The sequence below is a fragment of the Cupressus sempervirens genome, chromosome 8 (genome assembly GCF_028749045.1).
Source record: "Cupressus sempervirens isolate cs-2001-9-10 chromosome 8, ASM2874904v1, whole genome shotgun sequence".
Classification (NCBI taxonomy): Eukaryota; Viridiplantae; Streptophyta; class Pinopsida; order Cupressales; family Cupressaceae; genus Cupressus; species Cupressus sempervirens.
Genome location: NC_143125.1, coordinates 767,366,813 through 767,388,982, shown reverse-complemented (window position 1 = coordinate 767,388,982; position 22,170 = coordinate 767,366,813). Strand labels below are relative to the sequence as shown.

Here is a 22,170-nt window from a genome sequence, read left to right as displayed (position 1 = left end):
CTATGCAGTAAACATTTGGCGCCATTGCCTGATGGACCTAGTACGCAGGCAGGTGGATATGAATTAAATGCCAAATCAATTGAACAAAGATAAGAATAAGTTGAAGGAAAAAGATGACATACGCGTTGCGCAAAAAAATTTAATTCTGGCTCAGCAGACAAAGCGTCAAAGGAGATTTCAGAAGATTGCCGACGGAAACAAGAGCGCGGAAGGATTGTTGAAGGAGACTCCACAACGGCTTGATTTGGTGGAAGAAGCGAGGGAGGAGTTTTTGAACCTGCATACGCCACGGGAAGAGAATCCTAACGGAAGGAGATCAACTCACACGGCTCGAAGTGCCAAAGGAGCACAAGCGTGGAGTGACCTCTTCGTCCGAGATATACTTCCGGAACGAATAGCTTCGGTTGACGAAACCTCTTCTTCACCAAACAGTGTGGAAGTTGAAAACAGCGCGGGTGTTGAAAATAGTGCGGAAGCCAAAAACAGCGCAAGTGTAGAAAACAGCATGGGTGTTCAGAACAGCACAGGTGTGCAGAACAACGCGGGTGTTCAAAATAGCGCGAGAGCTTAGAACAGCGCGGGTGTTCAGAACAGCGCAAGTACACAACAAAACCCTCAACATACAGTGATAATGGCAGGTCCAAAAGAAAAGTTGCCTAAATTTGATGGTGAAGGAGCCGCCGATCCGATTTGACATTATAAAACATGCGAAATGATCTGGAGGGCTAATGGCATAACAGATACAAACAAATGGACCCGACAATTTCTCGCTACTCTACAGGGTGTTGCGATTAATTGGTTTACAGAGACAGATCCACAAAAGTTAAACAGTTGGGATAATATTAAGAAGGAATTTATTGCAGAATTTCAAATATTGCAAAACGATAATGAGATTGTAGCGGAGATATTCAATACCAAGTAGAAGAAGAATGAAATAGTACGGGTCTTCGCCAGGAGGTTGATGGACTTAATCAGTAAAATGGAGAATAAGCCGGCAGATGGGCTCCAGAAAAGATGGTTCATTGAAGGCCATCATCCGAAGCTGTGGAAAAAGATGAAGATCATGCCACCATCGACATATAGTGAAGCATACAATCGGGCATTGAACCTCGAAAGTGAACAGAAGACAAAGATGAAGAAGAAGAAGACCAACTCATCTGATTTAGATGACGATGAGCCTTTAAGAGAAGATAGCAACGACGATGAAGGCAGCAGCAAGAAAGTCTGTTCTCTTCAAAAGGACATGCTTCTGATGATGAAAGAGTTCAAAAACATGAACAAGGAGACTAAGGGCAATGACCTATGGTGTACGGAGTGCAAGAAAGAAGGCCATATAAAGGGATCTTGCTCAAAAGATCGATTTTGTGAGATTTACCAGATTATGGGACACTCGGTAAAGGAATGCCCTTTCAATTTGAAAACTAGAACACCGCAGCAAGTGTTCCTGACACAAGAGGCATCCTCGTCATGAGGGAACCAGAACACCAGTACGGAAGGTGCCACATTGGGAGGATATAGAAACAATCAATGTAGTCAAAACAACAACAATAATGGCGGGAGGAGTCGAATCCAGTACGATGCCAATGGCCGGTTGATAGTTCAATGTCGCGCATGCAATCTATGAGGTCACTTCACCTGAGAGTGTACAACAGCGAACACACCAAAGTTGCTATGCCAATGGTGTGGACCTGGCGATCATGACAATGCTAAATGCCCGAAGTCTGGAGTAAACTTGATTATCGTCGAGACGGACGAGGAAGAAGTTCTGGTAATCACTCGGAAGCAGGCAAAGCTATACCCCGATCCAACAGAGGAAAAGAAGAGACAGGAGGAAGCACGGGCAGAGATCCAGAGAGCAACGCAGATAGAAACGACACACCTGAAGGACACACCGAGTACCTCCATACGGAACTGCGTAGAACAGAACATTGTACGGCAAATATTGCAAGCCGAGATACCCGTCAGGATAAATGATCTGTTGCTCACTATGCCTCAGCTCCGATCGGCACTCACAAACATCGTTCCCGCTGCTAAACTACCAAGAGAACATGGAAGGGAGCAGGAAAGTGGAGCAAGTACAGTGGACAAAAAGGAGAAGGAAAGTGGTGTAAGTGCAAAAGATCCGATGCTATTAGCCCTCTCATCCGGACGTCATCCGGCAATCGTCAAAATGGAAATTCTCGGGACTGTATTGACAGAAACGATTGTGGACGAAGGGTCTGGTGTCAATGTATTGATTGAAGACACCTGAAAAAAGTTGGGACAACCGACATTGTGGCCACCTACTTTCCAGTTGTTAACAAGCGATCAACATGGAATCAAGCCATTGAGAATACTCATAGCGCAACCAATAATGATTGGAACACAACCATTCTTGTTGGACTTCGTCGTGATCCCACTGAAGCGAAGAGGATATGATGCCATTCTAGGCCGGGGGTGGCTGATACAAGCCAAGGCGAAACACGATTGGAAGAAAAATACTTTATCACTTGAAAGCAAAGAGCAAAAGTATGTCATCGATCTACACACTCAAATGGTCGGGGAAGAAGCTCTATCGTCAAATTCCGAAGAAGAAGAAGATGAAAGGAGGCAGAATATGGAACCAGATCAGGAGGGAGTCCTGCGGTTGGAAGGAGGATCGACAGAGGACGATCTAGATTCGATGAATGGTCTTTACCACTGGCAAATAGAGGACTACGAACTCTTTCCGAGTTGTAATATGCTAAGGATCGACGAAGGTTAAAAAGAAGAAGGAAATGAATGTCCGAAGGAACACAGAGAAGCCGAAGAAGGAAATGAATGCCCAAAGGAACACAGAGAAGCCGAAGAAGAAAATGAATGTCCGAAGGAACACAGAGAAGTCGAAGAAGGAAATGAATGTCCGAAGGAACAAAGAGAAACCGAAGAAGGAAATGAATGTCTGAAGCAACACAGATAAGCCGAAAAAGGAAAGGCGGGTATGACTGAAGCTAAAGGAAAGAACAAACAGTATGAACCCAAAAGAAGGAAAGATTCCACTATACGACCACACAAGAAGAAAGTATTACGTCAAACCACAGATATAGCAGAAAGGTACTGGTAGCAAGGAAGACACACGATACGGTCTACACAGGCAACAAAGAGGAAGGGTTCAATAAAATTTGTAGCAGTACAAAGTGAATGTGCTATTGATGGACAGAAGGGGCAGCTGACGGAGTCCATGGTAGCAAGCTTCGGGAACAAACTCGGCGATATGGAGATGACACAGAACAGGCGTAGCAGGTTTCAACTCGAACAATGGGTGTTGAAGTACGACTACCGGAATGAGATCAAACCAGGCAAGTTCAAAGTTAAGTGGGTCGAGCCGTATCAGATCCGAGAAGTAGGGGACAATGGAGCAATAAAATTATGGACTTTGGATGCACAGGAAGTGCCTCAAGCAGTCAATGGCTTGAAGCTGAAGGTATACCACGGCTGGAAGACTTCTGTGTCACAGAATGGCCTTCGGGCGACCCCTTCGTCGTTGCAAACTGACGATGGCGACGATAGAAGGGAAAACTGACTTTGCTATTCATAAATTTTTTTTTAAAAAATTTTAAAAAAAAAAAAAAAGAGAGAGAGAAGTGGACCGTACAGATTTTTGACCCTGCTCACCATACGGATTCCCCATACTATAAAGTTGCCAAGAGCATACGATTTTTTTCTGTACCAATTTTTGTGTAGTACAGATTTCATCAAGTTTTTGCATCCTCTTGTCGTACGGCATACGGATTTTGGAAGAAGCTAAAGTGAAGGCAATGTACGAATTTTTCTGGAGCTTGGAACAATACGGATTTTAATATGTGATGTACAGATTTTATAACAATAATGCAGTGTATGGTTTCTTAGAAGGCTGCCGCACGGATTTTGCAATTTTCAGCGCTTGAACTGCCGGTCACAAGATTATAGGAGTGCAATGATTCATGTAAGAATGAGAACACAATTGTATGGGTTTTGCACACGATAGCAGGCATTGCATCTATCAATTTGGTACATTGGTGAATGGATTTGGGCCCCTGAAGCGCGCGCACACATGTACGTACTTGAAGGTCTCTGCGAATGATGAACAAAGTATTAAAAGCAAGAACCCCGACCTTGTTCAGTTCTTGAAGCAAGTGGAGATGCTACCGTACAAGCACCGTACGGATTTCGGGGTCTAGCTACTGTACAGATTTTCAGTCTAACTTTGTGTACGGGTTGTGAGGTCATCATAGTGTACGGATTTTGCATATCATGGTATTCGATTTTTGTATAATATGGTGTACGGATTTTGCATAAATGATAAATATGGTGTACGGCTTCTACCTGTTATTGCATTCAGACTTTGGAGGACATTACAGGATATTGCATAAGGAGTCGATATGGTGGCAGGATGTATGGTGTAGCTGTACATTGGTAGCACAGAAGAGTGACAGGAGGTTTTCTAAAAAAAAAAAAGAAAACGTCGACAAATCAAGAATGCTCAGAATGAGTATCAGATGATGCCATAGGGAAGGGGAAGCACTAGCGGTTGCCAGAAAGAGTGTGGGATCAGAAGAAATTGTAGAAATAGTGTGTTTCGTGCATTTTTTTGTGGGTTTCGGAGTGCTAATTTGCTCTTGGCGGTGCTACCCCTCGACCCTGCCAAGGGCGTTGCCCCCTGGACCCCAGTCGTTGCAGATATCAGTTGTGAAGTGTGACCAGTTGAGTAGACTTGGAGCTGTTCTATGTACCAGAGGCACTGAGAGTAGGTGTTGGCCGTGAGGCTGTCTTGGTGGATGCGTAGAGAGCTCAGGAGGAGCTAATCATCCAGTTGGAGGCAGTGCAACGACACTTGGCTCAGGGTACCGAGGAGTTGGAAGCAGAGAAAGCAACACAGGTGGCTATCAAGGTCAGCTTGAGGAGTCAGTATTGTGTTAGCAAAGGCTATAAATGCAACGGGATGAATGTGAAAGCAATGTGGCAGATCAATATTGTTGTATTAGTTGTTTGAGTTTTGTTCTGTAGTCGTCAGGAGACGACTTTTCTTTTTGGGGGGGATGATGTCATCGGTAGAAATTGTGTATCAGTCGACGGGTCCCTTCGGAAAGGAAATTGTGTATCACCCGACGGGTCCCTTCGGAAAGGTTTTTGTTATGTAGCGACATGTTGTATGTGGCCGACGGACTCCTTCGGAAAAGTTCGTCGAAAAGTATATATAACCCCTTCGGGAAGCATTCTACTCATCTTATGATTGAAGCATAATGTAATATCTTTGGCATATGCGAATAATAATAAGAAGAGTTCTGTTGTTCATGTTCGGGTTCACTATCTATGTGTGTTTCTTAATTAATCTATGCGATAAACATGGCAAATGATGGTTGTTTTCAAACATTTGCTAATGGATTAGATTCTACTAAGGAACAATATGATATCATGATTAGGAGATCCAAAGTGTTATGTGATCAAAACTAGGTGTTTCATAGAGGAAAGACATGGTGTTAATTTATGGGGGTCCTGGGGCCACCCAATTTTACCTTGCAACATGTGAAGCATGGATGCTCAGTCTACTCCTCCAGAGATAGCTAGAATCTCATTATGCCCGCAAGGACCATATGTCCCCAACTAAAACCACTGATGGAGCCCAAAATTTACCTTCATTTTAGTAATGATGTTGGTATGATTTAAGAGTGAACATTGATGTTGAAATTAGTCGCGTTGAAGGATAACAATACAGTTGATATGATATCATTCTGTAAATGCACATTGGTCTCTATGCGATCTACTCTTCATAGCATTCCTTGTGAGTGTTGTGGTTGTTCTTGTTATGAAGGTGTGAATTCACTTTGTAGGCTTCAGTTTTCCATATACATACATGCCCACAGATGACGATGAATGTAAAAATGTGGAAGAGGATTCTCTTGGTGTGGAGGAGATTTCAGCCTTGTTAGAGCTGGAATATCAGAAACGTGTTGAACGAAATGGTCCAAATTTTTTCTCAATTCACCATGGTGAGCAAGTTGATGGAATGGTGCATTCTCAAAGGGCATTGGATGAAAGAGATGATCATTCTAAGGAATCATATAGCAAGGATGAAGTAGAACATTATATAATGTATGAACAAGAGGAAAGTTCCAAAGGTAATGTTGATGAAGAAATCAGTCTTCTAGATGAAACATCTGATGATCCGGGTGAAGGCTCTAATGACAGTATGCCTGAATTCTCCATGTACCTAAACCCATTGTTTGAAGAAGAAGTAATAGAAGACATAACTGAATTCACTACATTCTCAAATCCATTGTTTGAAGAAGACTTCCAATGCAATCAAATCAATCAGCAGAATGATGAAAATAACAGGTCTGATTTTGAAGTTGATGAAACTTGTGATATGCATATAGAAGATGAGATACCTTTCAGCTCATCCCATCAGCAGGAAGTACATCAGACATGTGAAGGTGAGATAAAATCAGACTTACACAAAGAAAAGAATGTGTTGAAGAACAGTGCTGAAAGTTTTCCCAATGTACTATATGATCAGATCCTTGATGAAAGTGAAGTAGCATTTCATAAAGTTAAGCCTTTTTGTGAGGAGACACAATTTTTTGAGCATGATGATGGGGCAGATTGTGTGGAGAAGGATGTCCAAGAAGATGCTTGTAAAACTGCTCAAAGGTGTTACTCAAAGGAGCTTCCATTCGGCAAAGACCACGTTGATCAAGCAAAGCCAGCATGTATTGTCTATAAAGATGATTCACCTAGTGCAGATTTGAAAGATGGACAGCAGACCAAGGAAATGAAAGAAAGGCATATGGCAAATAATGGTTGTTTTCAAACATTTGCTAATGGATCAGATCCTACTAAGGAACGGTATGATATCATGATTAGGAGAACCAAAGTGTTATGTGATCAAAACCAGGTGTTTGATAGAGGAAAGACATGGTGTTAATTTATGGGGGGCCTGGGGCCACCCAATTTTACCTTGGAATATGTGAAGCATGGATGCTCGGTCTGCTCTTCCAGAGATAGCTGGAATCTCATTATGCCCACAAGGAGCATATGTCCCCAACTAGAGCCACTGATGGAGCCCAAAATTTACTTTCATTTTAATAATGATGTTGGTATGATTTAAGAGTGTACATTGATGTTGAAATTAGTGGCGGTGAAGGATAACAATACAGTTGATATGATATCATTCCATAAATGCAAATTGGTCTCCATGCGATCCAGTCTTCATAGCATTCCCTGTGAGTGTTGTGGTTGTTCTTGATATGAAGGTGTGAATTCAGTTTGTAGGCTTCAGTTTTCCATACATGTACAAGCAAAGGCACCTTAGCATGAGCAGATCCTTTCGGTTCATATGTTCTGTATATTCTGCCAAGAAATGGATCAGGAAACAATTCGATAGCATAGTCATTTAGTATGAATGTATATCTCGTTCAAGAACTAAACCAAGATTGTAGAATGATTTCACCAAACTTAACCCAAATCTGTTGAATCAATATGATAGCATTCTTCTTGGCACCCCATCATCATTTGATAACCCAGTCTGCTATCCTAAATTGGAAATCATTATCAACAAAACACATAATAGTATATAGAGTTCACTGTGATGAGGTAAAAAAAAAAAATTGTTGAGCCTCGTTGAAAGTATAAACAATATGTAAGGCAACAATTATTGGTGTCATTGATCATGTCAATCAGATGGACTAAAAGAAGGGCAATAAGCATCAAGTATGAATCTGTATATGATGAACTTCTCCTAACTGTGATAGTTTGTATATCAGAGACTTGGAATGAAGAAAGTGTTGGTTCAAGAAAAAATAACATGTAGTCCAGACCAGATAGAAACTGTGAAGTGGCAATGAACAAATATTTATGAACAACATATTAAAGAAAGAAAATGAAGATCTTGGAAGCTAAGTCCATCTCCAGTTGACGGGTAAGGGAAAGCAATATAAATATGTGTTGAGACACCTCCATACACAGCAAAAAAATGATGAAGCCATTGTGGACCATCTCCCATAGGTATTCCTTAACCATACGTAAATTGAAAACATGGAGACCATGCGACAATGAAACCGAGCGCCTTCAAGTAATGGTCCTGTTGCCAAGCATTATGGGAATCAGATATGTTCATAGTGACATCTGGCACCAAGAAACATAGAACATCTAGAAATAAGCGTTGGAAATTTGAAGATTTAACAATTTGTAAAATAATGAAAAGGGATGGATACCACATGACAAGGACAGGTAATAAGGATTAATCAAGATGCAATCTTCATATTGAATCACACCATGGTGTTTCTCATACATGATGTGTTTGCACAATATTGGGAGGGTCCCTGTGGGAAGTCACCCATGGATCCCTATGAGCACTCACGAATCAAAACTAAGCCTTTGAAAATCACGGGCGCTGTGAATAATAAAATTATTTCATTTCAAGAAATAAACTACAGTCATTTAATTTAATATTTTTATGAAGAGGTACGATTTTAAAAGGTTTGATAGGAATTATTAAGGATCTATTAATTATAAAGGTGAGTTTTTCTTTTTAAAGAGACACAACTTTTAAATTAAAAGATATAAATAAGATATCTTCTTTTTTGGAAGACAAGAATATAGATATCTGAACATCCATATTCCCAGGGAGAAAGTATTTTATATTTTGTACGGAGGGATAAGAAGCAGTAATATGACTTTGTAAAATGAATTCAATTATTTTATTTTAATAATAAAATAAGAATTCTTTTGTTTATTATTAAAGGCATGGAGATTTAAACTACAAGTGAATCATCCTATGCAATTATTTTTTGGAATTCTGTATACAATTTAAGTATCGGATAAGTAGACACGGTCATTTAGCGTTTTAAATTTGATCATCACAAATATTGTGAAATATTAAATTGTTTTTGTATCTATGTCCATTTTGTCTCCCTGCTAGAGGAGTTAAAATTCAATCTAGACTAATTTAAGATTGCATAATATTTGGTTTGTCACATCTTGATTGTTTAATTGTTGGCAGTAAAGTGTGTAAAACATTATATAGTTGTACGTGATAATTCACTGAAGTTGACTCTATTGCCCGAATGAGCAGAGGCACAAGTCTTTTTATTATTAAAGTCAGAAAATCTATATATTCTTTCTACAAGCATCAAATTTATTATTATTCAATTATACAAAACATTCAAGCATTATCCAACATCCAGTTTTCATTTTAATTAAGTTCGAGGACCTTGCCAGCCAAAGAACTCCAAAAATTTTAATTCGCTATAGAAAAGCTTTGAACCAGACAACCAGCGTTTGAGGCGAAGGTTTACCCGCTTGTGTGTAGCGGAGCCTGAAGTGCAAAGGAATTGAGAAGTATTCCCGTTCATTGGCCAGAACTGATTAAGAACTCCTATCGGAGATGTGACAGGCTCTTGGATTTCCAGTCTGTAGTTTTGGGAACCAACAGAACCAATGTGCAAAGTTGGGAGGCAAGTTGAGTCCATTGAAGTGGTGCTTCGATCCATTGAATTCACTGCAACATAAACAAGCTTGAAACCCTTATATCTAGGCCTATTTCTAGGCAGGCACTATACAGACAAGTTGAGAACCAGGAACCCTAAAAATCTTTGAGATCTCTAAAAAGGGTATTAGGAATGCTAGTTTGTTTTGGGTCTTGTTTAGAAAGTTTCAAAGTTATTGTCCACAAACCCGATTGTTAGGCCTTATTGGGCCAAAAAGGCTACTCGCCCTATTTCCAAGGGTTTGAAAAATTGATTGCAAAACTATGGAAGATGTGAACAAGGTGACATCAAATTTAGTTGAAACAAGTAAATTGCAAGCCCCTCCATCCATATTGGACTTGAACATGGGCATGGTGAACTAGAATTGGACTTAATGTACTAAGTCCAAGGTGAGAACGGTGAATAGTGGAGAGTAACTACTTGGTAGAGAGATATTAGGAGAAAAGGGAATTGGAGAAAGAATTCCTCTAGATTAGGGTCATAGGAAGAACTTTAGAAAGGTTAGGAGAAGGGCCTTGTAGGAGTCCACAAGAAGGTAGGGCTCAGGAAGAAATATCTCCCTGTAATCATCTCAAGTGAAGAAGGGCTTCTTCAAGGCCCTTTCAAAATGTACAATGGAGATAATGTTAGTAAACTTTGGAAAGTGACTTTACTTTTCCAATCTTTGTGGTCCAACCTCTAGTATACTAGAGGCGATGACGAATAGAGTGACATTATCTCAAAGGGACCCTATTGGATGGTGGACATGGCATGGTTAGGTATGCACCTGAACTGAGAATTCTCGCCATTCGTCCTTTTTAACAGGTTGTGATTTCCTTTGTTGCAAAGAGGCATTGGTCCAAATAAAGCTTCATCCAATCAGTCAATAGGAACAACTTTACATCTAAAATATCAAAGAAGTTAGTGGTCATTCTGCATTGTGGCTATAGGGTTGGCAGAGTGTTTAGGTAGAGTTTTTAGTAATGGCATGTTATTATTGAGAATACAATGCAGGTTGAAGAGGATGACACACCTCTACGATCGCTTTGGGTTCTATTGATGAGGAAGACCCTCATCCTCCCACTACAAGTGACACTAATGCTCATTCTAATTTTCATTTTGATTCTAAGACCTGCTGTATGTTGTTTATAGACAGCCATGTATTTGGACACCAATAATTGGTTTGGATTATTATTTTAGTTTGTAGACTTATAATAGCATGTCTATAGTTTACATTTAAATATTTCATGTCATTTCATGCATGAAACTTGGAGCCTTTGGGCATTTTTTCTATATGTACACCATATTTTGACAATAAGAGCATTTCAATTTTGTTAAATTTCATTATTTTGAGCTTCTAGAATGTCTATGGTGAATGGTTTGTCAATGTTATGATCTCTCTCTCTCTCTCTCTCTCTCTCTCTCTCTACACCCTATTTTTTAATAGCTGTTCCCTAAAAATTGGCCCTGAATTGTATTCTTACCAAAAACACATCCTTGTCCCCTAAAACGTCGCAGTCCCTGAAACTGAGTGGAGCATATGTTGGTATCACTATTTAAAGAAGTAAAATAGAATAAGATAATATCGCATGCTAGAAATGTAAGGCATGAGGTTTCTTGAGAATAACTTTGGTAATTGTAACAATCAACTGAAAGGTGCATCATATATTCAACCCCATAAAATTAAAAAAGTTTTAGTACCCAGAAAACCACTAAAGAAAATTTAAAATTTGAAGGAAATGTAAAAAATGGCCAGAGGAAACAAGTTTGATTTCTCCAACTGGTGACCCTTCCATTATCCATATAGGAAATTAGGCAAAAAGTCCATAAACCCCAAAAATTTCTTGCCAAATGAGTGTCAACAACATAGTTAGATGGGTTTGAATGATGCTAAAACAACGAAGGCATATGCCATAAGTTAATCAGAATGCATGGTGCATGCAGGATGCAATGGCCTCACACACTCTTGACAAAGAAGAAACTATATCAAAGAAAATAAAACAAGGGTATGTAATAACATTTTATTTTACTACTTTGATATTTTACTGGAAGCCAGATCAGCACTGAACAAACAGCTCCTACATACATGCCCACATAAACATATATTCCCGTTCGATAAATTATTTGGTCAACAGTCCTTTCATTGTATATTGTTTAATAAAAGTTCACATGCAGTTTTTTTTTTTAAAACTTATTTTATCAGTAACCAGAATGTCAATAAATTGTTTGCACTTCAATCATCAGGAGAAAAGAAAAAAAGTCAACGACAGTACGAGTGATCCAGACTGAGTGACGATATCTTTAACCCATCTCTGTGATGTGGACGCAGGCTGGTATCCAAAAAGATAAGATCAGAGGCATAAGCTGCTACACATCTGCAATAGAAAAAAAAATTATATTTAGTAACAATCTGAACTGTCTTCTAGTGAGAAATATGAACAGCATCAATCAATCCAATTGATCAAATCTAAACAATTTATGTCCAACAATGAATGGATTGTTGAAGCTCAAGCCCAGATTGTAAAAAACACCTCATACTTAAGTTGTCTCGAATCTGTATACATCCATGGTATTGGGTCCTACAAAGTGTCATGCGTGAATTTAATGTAAGATTAAAGTAATTAATCTAGAAAAGTCCACTTGAAGATATTACATAAACTTCAACCCACTAAACTAATCAAGGTCTAGCCCTGACATAGAGCACAAACCATATTACTGATCACGTAATCTGTAAAACATTGCTCATGATCCAGTCTATCCAGAAAATCAAACAAGATGATGATATATTCTACTATTCAATGACAAATCTCATGATTTAGAAGCAACAACCTGACTAGAGATTTGGATCACAGAAATCATTTAATCACTTGTGACAAAAAAAGGAAACATTCATTTACACTCTAGAAAAGACGATGTGCAATATGTTTCCAGATTACAGTTTGAGATGGCTTAGAATCATAATGCATCTCACCAACGATGTAATTTCTCCATTTTTGCCAATATCAGAGTTTGAGAGATTAGCCTATTATTGTGATCCTTGTAGCCTAATTATTGTGGATAGAGAGTCTTCAGAGGCAGTGGCTTGGCTTGGGAAGTTCTTATCTTCTCCACAATTCAGTAAGTTACAGGTTGGTCTTCATTTGGCTCAAATCGGACTTCATTTAGGCTTAGTTTTCTGAACTTACTATTTGTGGTAAGTTGGGTGTTGATTGAGATGGACCCTTTCTATTTTTGAAAAGTGCACTTGGTCACATGGAGAAATAATAGGTGTGACTCCTATTTAAGACGACATATTTAAATGAAGAGTATTTTGGAAGTTATAATATTTTTAGAGGCCAAATTATTATTAAATCATTATATGACTTATTATAAAGTTATAATTTTATAATATCACTTGAGGGTTGAGTCATCATTGGAAGGGGCCATTTATTTCATTAATATTATGCCTAAGCCAAGTATTAAATGTTGCCAAAAGAGTTAAGTAGGAAAGTTTCAAGAGTTGACTTCTTTTGGGAAACTTTCACAATTTCAAAAGTTGAATTCTTTTGGAAACTTTTATCAACCATGGCATTATAAATATGAGCTCATTTCATTGGAAAAATCACGCTTAAATATTTATTTTCTTTTGTTGTCTTTGTGGCTTTCTGAAGTTTTGAAGTTTGTGCCCTTGCTGAAGTATGAGGATTTGTTCTGAGGATTTGTTATCCACTGCTGAAGTATAGTGGAAGATTGTAATGTCCTCGTTATAAAATAAATAATAATTTAATCTTTGTAACGAGCCGATTGATTTATTTTATCTCGGACCCATTTTTATTTTTGTTTTCATAGTTTGTCGCTGTCGGCTATCTTTGTACACCCTCGGAAAGATTTTCTTGATGGGTGTTTAAGCACGGTTTGTAGGAAGTCTGTAAGCATGCTTGGATTATATTTGCTCTGTACTACGAATTCCTGTTGGGGATTCTCTGTAATTCGCCATTTCGGAAGTGAAAGGCATCCTCTATTTGGCTCATGCCGTTTCGGTGAGATTCAACCCTCACCCTATTCCATCTATGTACTTGGCTCGAATCTGGAGAATCAGAACATCTTCTATGTGGAATAATTGTTTGGCACCCGAGTGTATCTATTTGGTGTCTGGTTACTTGCAAGTTGTTTGTGTTAAATATATTGCAACTTCATTACATATTGCATCATTAAACTGCTCTGCATTTCCCTTATCATACCCTATTACCTTGCATCACATCGACATCCTCCATAATATCCTATACGGCCTTCAATAACCATATGACCTTCTTCCTTACATCCCGTACGGCCTTCATTTATAGTCCATACGCCCTGCACACTACAATCCGTATGGCCATCCCTGTCATACCCCACCGTATGGCTTTCACCCATACGACCAGCTCTAGCTCCGTTCTCCGTACACCATCCTTCACTGCAACCACACGTACGGCCTCTGCATCATCCATACAGTATCTGCATCCTCCCATACGGTCCCTTTCTCCCTTCAACCGTACAGCCTGCCTTGCCACCGTACGGCCATACCACCGTACAACTCCTTCCTCTTGCTCACTGTACCTCACTAATTGGGCCTCAATTCAAGTCTTGCCTACACATACTCAATCGTATGGCCTCAACTTAAGGTTGGTACATTGATAAAGGAGCATCACAGGTGTGGAACATTAAAGTGGTATCAGAGCTCTTTGATCTTGCCAGCCTGTGGACGACGAATGAGAGTTTATAGCCGGAAGAGGAGAAGGACACATTCCTTTGATTGAATGGCTGACGAACGGGAACCGACGAGCATAGAACTTGTGGCACTTCTAAGGGAACTTGCCCGGAATCAAGTACAAATCACTGACACACAACGACTCATGGAAGGAACTCTCAAGAAGTTAGCGGAGAACAAAATATCTAGGGAACAAAATGGTCACAACGCGGACTCAATAACGGGTAAAGCACACTCTCAACCAGCACGCTCTTGACCTTCCCGCCACAAACGCAACCACATCACAGAGAGAGACTCACAACTTTTGAAGAGATAAGGGAGGACTAGAGGAATGCAAGTCTTGGAGAGAACATTTCCCACAAAGACTATGCAGATTTGAGAATGAGATACTCAGGAGGCGGAAACAGAGGAGGATACTTTAATGATGATCTCAGGAGAAAATTGAGTAAGGTGAATCTGTCTCCATTTGACGGATCGGGTTCCATTTCAGCACAAGTATGGGTGATGAAAGCCGATACCTACTTCCAACTGAATCCTATGCCAGAAGAAGCTATCCAATTTGCCACGTTGCATTTGGAGGGAGTTGCACTCGAATGGTGGCACCACGACACCATCACATTAAGGCATGATCAAATAAAGACCTATGTAGAATTTACGAAGAGATTAATAGAATGATTTGATGGGAAAGACCCTGAGCTCAATTCCAAAGAGCTGACACAACTGAGGCAAACTAGATCGGTAGATCAGTTCATTGGGGAATTTTAGAGACTTTTTGTGTTGGTCACGGACATCTCCGAAAGAAGGCGAGTCGTGCTCTTTATGGATGGATTGGCAGAACTACTGAAGGGTTGGGGAAAGGGATTCAATCCGTCTACCCTGTTGGAAGCAATCAATAAGGCACAAAGTATGGCATCGTCGTCAGCATCAACCTCATCCTCTCGAAGTCACTCACATTCGAAACTGCCGACGTTTTCGAGGGACAAACCTCCACCCAAGAAGCCGTCATTGGATGAAGCTACCCGATAGGAACTTTGAAGGAAGAAATTGTATTTCAATTGCAAGGGCCCTTGGGAGCTTGGCCACCGATGCCTAGGAAAAGGAAAGATCCATTACATCGAGGTGGTGTCTGATGATAAGGACGAATACGAACAGGAAAAAATGCCAATTGAAGTAGACCAACCTAACACTGACAGCAACATGGCCAATTTAAACCGTACAGAGAGGATTGTCACCTTGGTACAACACGGAGGATCCATTGCATTGGCTGGCAATCCGAGGTGTACAGTTTTCCGTGTACGGGGTACCCTTCAAGGACAAAGGGTTACGGTGATGTTGGATAGCTAAGCTACTTTGAATTTCATAAAGTCATCCTTGGTAAAGCGAAGAAGTCTCCCTACGGAAGCACACGCAGACTTTCAAGTCAAGGTTGCCGTAGGGACTTTCTTGTCCTGCACGCACCTTGTTCCTCAGCTGAGCATCACAATGGCGAATCACATGGTGACGAAGGACTTTTTTATGGTGGACCTCGGTGACATGAAAGTCATTCTTGGCATACAGTGTATTCAGACCCTTGATGAGTACACTCAGAGTTTCAAACGGATGGACTTCACTTTTGTGGTTGACGGAAAGAAGGTTGTCCTCCGAGGGATGGCAAATGAAGGGACAAAGGAAGTTTTCGCGCATCAGATGGAGGCAATCTTGCGGCACGATGACATTGTGTGGGTTGCGCATTGTTTTATCTCGGCAAAACCTATAAAGAGGCACCGAACACCTCTACAAGATGATGAACTCCAGGACATCTTAAGTAGGCATGAAAAGGTTTTCATGGATATTCTCTTAGCATACCACCTCAACGGGGGTTTGAACACACAATCGAATTGGAATCAGGGGCAAAACCAATTATAACCACACCGTACCACCACCCCAAGAAATTCAAGGATGAGATCTAACGAATGATTCAGGAATTGCTTGAGAAAGTATGGATCCGTCCCAATTCTAGCCCGTTCGTGTCATCTGTGGTGTTGGTCAAAAAGGACAGAACGATGCACATGTGTGTGGACTATTGCGCGCTAAACAAAAGAACAATAAAGAACAAGTATCCCATCCCACGAATAGATGAGCTGTTGCATGAACTACATGGCGCGGTCTATTTTTCAAAAATAAATCTCCATTTCGAATACCATCAGATCCGAATGAGGGAAGAAGATGTGGAGAAAATGGCTTTCCGCTGCCACTACGGACACTATGAGTTCCTGGTCATGCCGTTTGGACTAACCAATGTACCTACTACCTTTCAATCATGCATGAATCGCATCTTCAACAAACTGTTGCGTAAGTATTTATTGGTATTCTTTGATGATCTTGTTTATAGCAGGACATGGGAGGAGCACCTGAAGCATCTAAATGAAGTTCTGAATATCATGGAGGAATAGTCCCTGTTCGCCAAGCAATCCAAATGTGAGTTTGGTATGAAAGAGATATTGTACTTGGGGCATGTTGTCAGTAAATATGGGGTTCAAGTGTTTTAGGGGAAGACTCAGGCTATCCTCAACTGGCCTCCCCCAAAATCACTCACAGATCTGTGAGGATTCTTTGGACTATGCATTTACTATAGGAGATTTGTCAAAGGATTTTCTTAGCTCAGTGCACCTCTAACAAATCTAACGAAAAAGGGGGCTTTCCAGTGGAACGAAGAAGCACAACTCACCTTTGATAAGCTAAAAGAGGCCATGAGCACTTGCTCGGTTCATGCACTGCCTGACTTCACCCATTCATTTTGGAATGCGACACATCCGGGGAGGGCATTGGAGCGGTTCTGATGCAGGATTGACACCCCATCGCCTATGAGAGTAGGAAGCTTCCACCAGTAGAACACCTTTATTCCATTTATGACAAAGAAATGTTAGCCATCGTACATGCACTAACCAATTTCTGGCAGTATCTGGTAGGTGCCAAGTTTGTCGTCCGTACGGATCACAACAGTCTGAGATATTTCCTGGAGCAGCGGGACTTGAACGAACGGCGGCAGAAATGGGTAAGCAAAGTTCAATCTTTTGATTTCGACATTCAATATGTAAAATGGAAAAACAATGTTGATGTAGATGCCTTGTCCAGAAAACCCACCATCTACTCGCTAGACCAGATCTCAACTGACTGGAAGGCACAACTATTAGTAGAATATTCCAAGAATACTTTTGCCTGTGAGATAATGGATCGCCACATCCATGACAATCGGTACAGGGTGGTGGATGATATCATCTACTATAAAGACCGGATATACCTGGTGCCAGAATCCAAACTGAAGCAGAAGATCCTGAATGAAGTGCACGACTCACCTCTAGTTGGACATCCCGGCTTCCTTAAAACTTACAGAAGCATTCGGGAGAGATTTTCATGGAAAGGACTGAAAGGGGACGTGTTGCAACATGTAAGAGAATGTATGGCTTGCCAACAGAATAAGTCTAAACACACTCTTCGTGCTGGGCTGCTACAGCCTTTGCCTATTCCTGAACATAAGTGGGAAAGTATATCTATGGACTTCATATCAGGTCTTCCCAAGGTAAACGGAAATGACAGCATCTTCGTGGTGGTTGACAAATTGACAAAATATGCTCACTTCTTCGCCATCCCCTCGGACCTTCAGGCTGCACAAGTCGCTGATCTATTTTTCAGAGAAGTCTTTCACCTACACAGGTTACCCCAAGACATTGTCAGTGATCGGGATGGACGATTCATCAATATTTTCTAGACAGAATTCTTTCGGATGGTAGGGACAGAATCAACACCGAGCATGAGTTACCACCCACAGACAAACGGTCAAACTGAGATTGTAAACAAATGGCTCGAAGGCTACATTCGAAACTATGTCTCGGCACAACAAGCAGCGTGGGTAAAATGGATTCATCTAGTGGAGAATTGCTACAATACCACTTATCACATGTCTATCAGGATGGCGCCATTCAAAGCCCTATACAGGCACGAACCCCTCTCCTTCATCGACACAATTCTAGGTGAGTCACACTCCAGGGGCAAAGGATTGGCTTCATGAGGGACAGGACATAGTAAGGAGCTTGAAAGAGAATCTGCAACAAGCACAAAATCGACAGAAGGTGTACGCTGACAAACACCGGATAGAGAGAAGTTTTGAAGTGGGAGATCTGGTCTATCTCCAGCTTCAGCCATACCGACAGTCTTTATAGTCTTCATTAAAAGGAATAGGTAAGGAGAAATTGAAGCCACGCTTTTATTGTCCCTATCGCATAATTCGTCGCATTGGTGAGGTAGCGTACGAACTAGAACTTCCGGAGGGTAGCCGCATTCACAATGTCTTCCATGTTTCCTGTCTCAAGAAGGCTATAGGGCAAAATGTCACCGTCACTACTGACCTTCCACCACTCAATGAGGAAGAGAAGCTCATTCTGGAACCTACTGAGATTCTCGAAGTGCATGAAAAGGTCCTATGGAATTGCACCGTGAAGGAATACTTGGTACGCTGGCGACACCTATCATTGGACAATGCAACGTGGGAAGGCGAGCACATCCTCTAGCACTCGACATTGCACTTGCTTGAGGACAAGCAAATTTTGGGATGGGAGGACTGTAATGTCTCCATTATAAAATAAATAATAATTTAATCTTTGTAATGAGCCAATTGATTTATTTTATTTCAGACCCATTTTTATTTTTGTTTTCGTAGTTTGTGTCGTTGTTGGCTATCTTTGTACACCCTCGGAAAGATTTTCCCAATGGGTATTTAAGCACGGCTTGTAGGAAGTCTGTAAGCATGCTTGGATTATATTTGCTCTGTACTACGAATTCCTGTTGGGGATTCTCTGTAATTCGCTATTTCGGAAGTGAAAAACCTTCCCTATTTGGCTCATGCGGTTTCGGTGGGATTCAACCCTCACCCTATTTCGTCTGTGTACTTGGCTCAGATCTGGAGAATCAGAACATCTTATATGTGGAATAATTGATTGCCACAGGAGTGTATCTATTTGGTGTCTGGTTATCTGCAAGTTGTTTGTGTTAAATATATTGCAACTTTATTACATATTGCGTCATTAAACTGCTTTGCATTTCCCTTATCGTACCCTATCACCTTGCATCACATCGACATCCTCCATAATATCCTGTACGGCCTTCAATAACCGTACGACCTTCCTTGCATCCCGTACGGCCTTCATTTATAGTCTATATAGCCTACACACTATAGTCTGTACGGCCATCCCTGTCATACCCCACCGTACGGCTTTCACCCATACAGCCAGCTCTAGCTCCATTCTCCGTACACCATCCTTCACTACACCTACACATACGACCTCTACATCATTCGTACGATATCTGCATCCTCTCGTACGGCCCCTTTCTCCCCTCAACCATACAGCCTACCCTGCCACCGTATGGCCATACCACCATACGGCTCCTTCCTTCTGCTCACCATACCTCACTAATTGGGCCTTAGTTCAAGTCTTGCCTACACATAATCATACTGCCTCAACTCAGGGTTGGTACATTGATAAAGGAGCATTACAAGTGTAGAACATTAAAAAGATTGTCTGAAATTGGTAGTGCAAAGTGCTGCTGAAGTATAGCAACTTGATTTGTCTTCTCAACTATATTAACTGTGTAAGAGAAGCTGATATTAGTGAGTGAATTGGTCTGATTCGAAAGGGTTTGGAGATAGAAATTATAAGTAGCAGACCTGCGTTTTCCTTTCAAGTTTGACGTTTTCTTTATTGGGGTAGCATCTATTACATGCTAACTACGATCTGCCTAAGTTGGAGGGAGCATATTATTGTACGTTGTTCCTCATTCAAATTTTTCGCAACTTGATATCTACAGCACTCACCTACAGGTTCTTCATTTAATTGTAAATTTCATGAGTTGTAGTTATGTGTTTCAGTCATTAGATTGTATGCCAACTGTTTGTATAAATGTCTATTGGCTATAGATGCACATTTCACAGGCTGAAATCATATGTATGTATGTAAACAGTAAAAAAATTGCATTTGCACTTGTACTTCAGCTTCTTTGTTTAGACATCTAATAACCATTTGCATGCGTCTAAACTAAATTTGAACCATTATGAGCAAGCGGAAGTAATCTAAAGATAAAAGACAGCGAGATAGATATTTCATGAAAAGTGTTTGACGAAATGTCAAACCATTTATCTTGTGAAGGTAAATTAATGTTTAATTAAGCTATCACCTATTGAGAGTTATTATAGTGGTATCAGAGTGGTTTCCTGCCATCCTATGGGGTTGGAAATTTTTATTTTATTTTACTTCAGTTCTACTTTTATATTTGGAGTGACCAGCACTATAGTTTTTTTTAGCCATGGGCCTACATAGGAGGATTGGCAATTCTAGAAGTCGGTGGAGTAATGAGGAAGTTTCGCAAGAGAGCATGGAGAAACTTAAACTTCGTCAACAAAGAATGGCAGAGAGCTTGTTGAAGCTAGAGACGGTCGAGAGGGCAGCAAAGTATATGGTTTCCGCCTTTAGAAGGTCGACGAAAAGGCTTGACTTTTCCTCAACAGGTGTGCATGATGCATATGTACCTATATTTAGTACATCACCTGCTAGTCCTATCCATGGTATTGATGATGGACTTAAGTCATATCTGCGCAAACATGGGTAATAAAGGCTTATACTTACTTCCAGCTTAATCCCATGCTAGAAGAAGCAATTAAATTTGCGGCATTGCACCTGGGGGAGTTGCGCATGAATGGTGACATCACAACACCATCACACTAGGGCATGATCAAATTAACACTTACGCGGAAATCAATGAGAGATTAATAGATCAACTTGATGGTAAAGATCCGGAACTTAGTTTCAAAGATTTGGAACTTAGTTTCAAAGATTTGGCACAACAAACACAAATTGGATCAGTCGACTAGTACATTGCGGAATTTCATAAACTCTCTATTTTGGTCACGGACATTTCTGAAAGAAGATGGATAATGCTCTTCATGGAGGGACTGACAGAACCACTGAAAGGTTGGGTAAAGGGGGTTCAATCCTGCCAACCTGACGGAGGCCATTAAGAAGGCACAACACATGGCATCATCATCCTTGCGAAATTACTCACATTTCAAACCACTGATGTTTCCAAGGGACAGTGATAATAAACCTCCGCCCAAGAAGCCTTCATTGGACGAAGCCACTGGACAAGAGCTTTGAAGGAAGAAAATGTGTTTCAATTGCAAGGGACCTTGGGAGCCTAGCCATAGATGCTTCATAAAAGGGAAGATCCATTACATTGAGGTTGTGTCCGATGATGAGGACGAATAGGAAGAAACACTCGCCGAAGACAAACATCACGACGACACCAACATTGTTAGTTTAAACCGTACAAAAAGAATTGCAGCTTTGGTACGATGTAGCAAAACTATTGCCCTGGCTAGTAGCCCAAGGTGCTCGGTGTTTCACATACAAGGAACCCTTCAAGGACAAAGGGTTATGGTAATGCTTGATACCAGAGCTACTCTAAACATCATAAACTCATCTCTAGTGAAGCGAAGAGAACTACCTATGAAGACGGACGCAGGATTTCAGGTCAAGGTTGCCGGAGGGACTCTCCTGCACTACATATACCTTGTTCCTCAACAAAGTATCACAATGGCGAATCACAAGGTGACCGAAGATTTCTTCATAGTGGATCTTGATGATATGGAGGTTATCCTAGGCATATAGTGGATGGAGACACTTGATAAATACACTCAGAGTTTCAAATGGATGGACTTCACTTTTATTGTCAATAGAAAGAAGGTTGTTCTCTGCGGAATGGCAAATGAAGGTCTGAAAGAAGTTTCTGCACATCGGATGCAAGCAATTTTTTGGTGTGATGACATTGTGTAGGTTGCACATTGTTTTCTCTCAATGGAACCTATAAAAGGACAACGGACACCTTCTGAAGATGATGATCTCTAGAATATTTTGAGCAAACATGATAAAGTTTTCATTGACATTACCCCTG

General features: G+C 40.7%; 1 protein-coding gene across 6 annotated transcripts in view; it reads right to left on the bottom strand.

Moving 5' to 3' along the window:
• The window catches only part of LOC149544673 (acyl-CoA thioesterase II), a 313,792-nt gene that overhangs the window by 74,040 nt on the left and 217,582 nt on the right, over window positions 1-22,170 (bottom strand). For 3 of the 6 annotated variants that reach the window (XM_089795239.1, XM_089795238.1, XM_089795242.1), the window contains exons 14-15: window positions 11,996-12,043; window positions 11,738-11,839 (exon numbers count right to left, since the gene is read on the bottom strand). In XM_089795239.1, the coding sequence (XP_089651365.1) occupies window positions 11,738-11,839; window positions 11,996-12,043 (150 nt within the window). The remainder of the gene's footprint in view (window positions 1-11,737; window positions 11,840-11,995; window positions 12,044-22,170) is intronic. The other 3 variants (XR_016355064.1, XM_089795241.1, XM_089795240.1) reach the window with 1 other exon arrangement.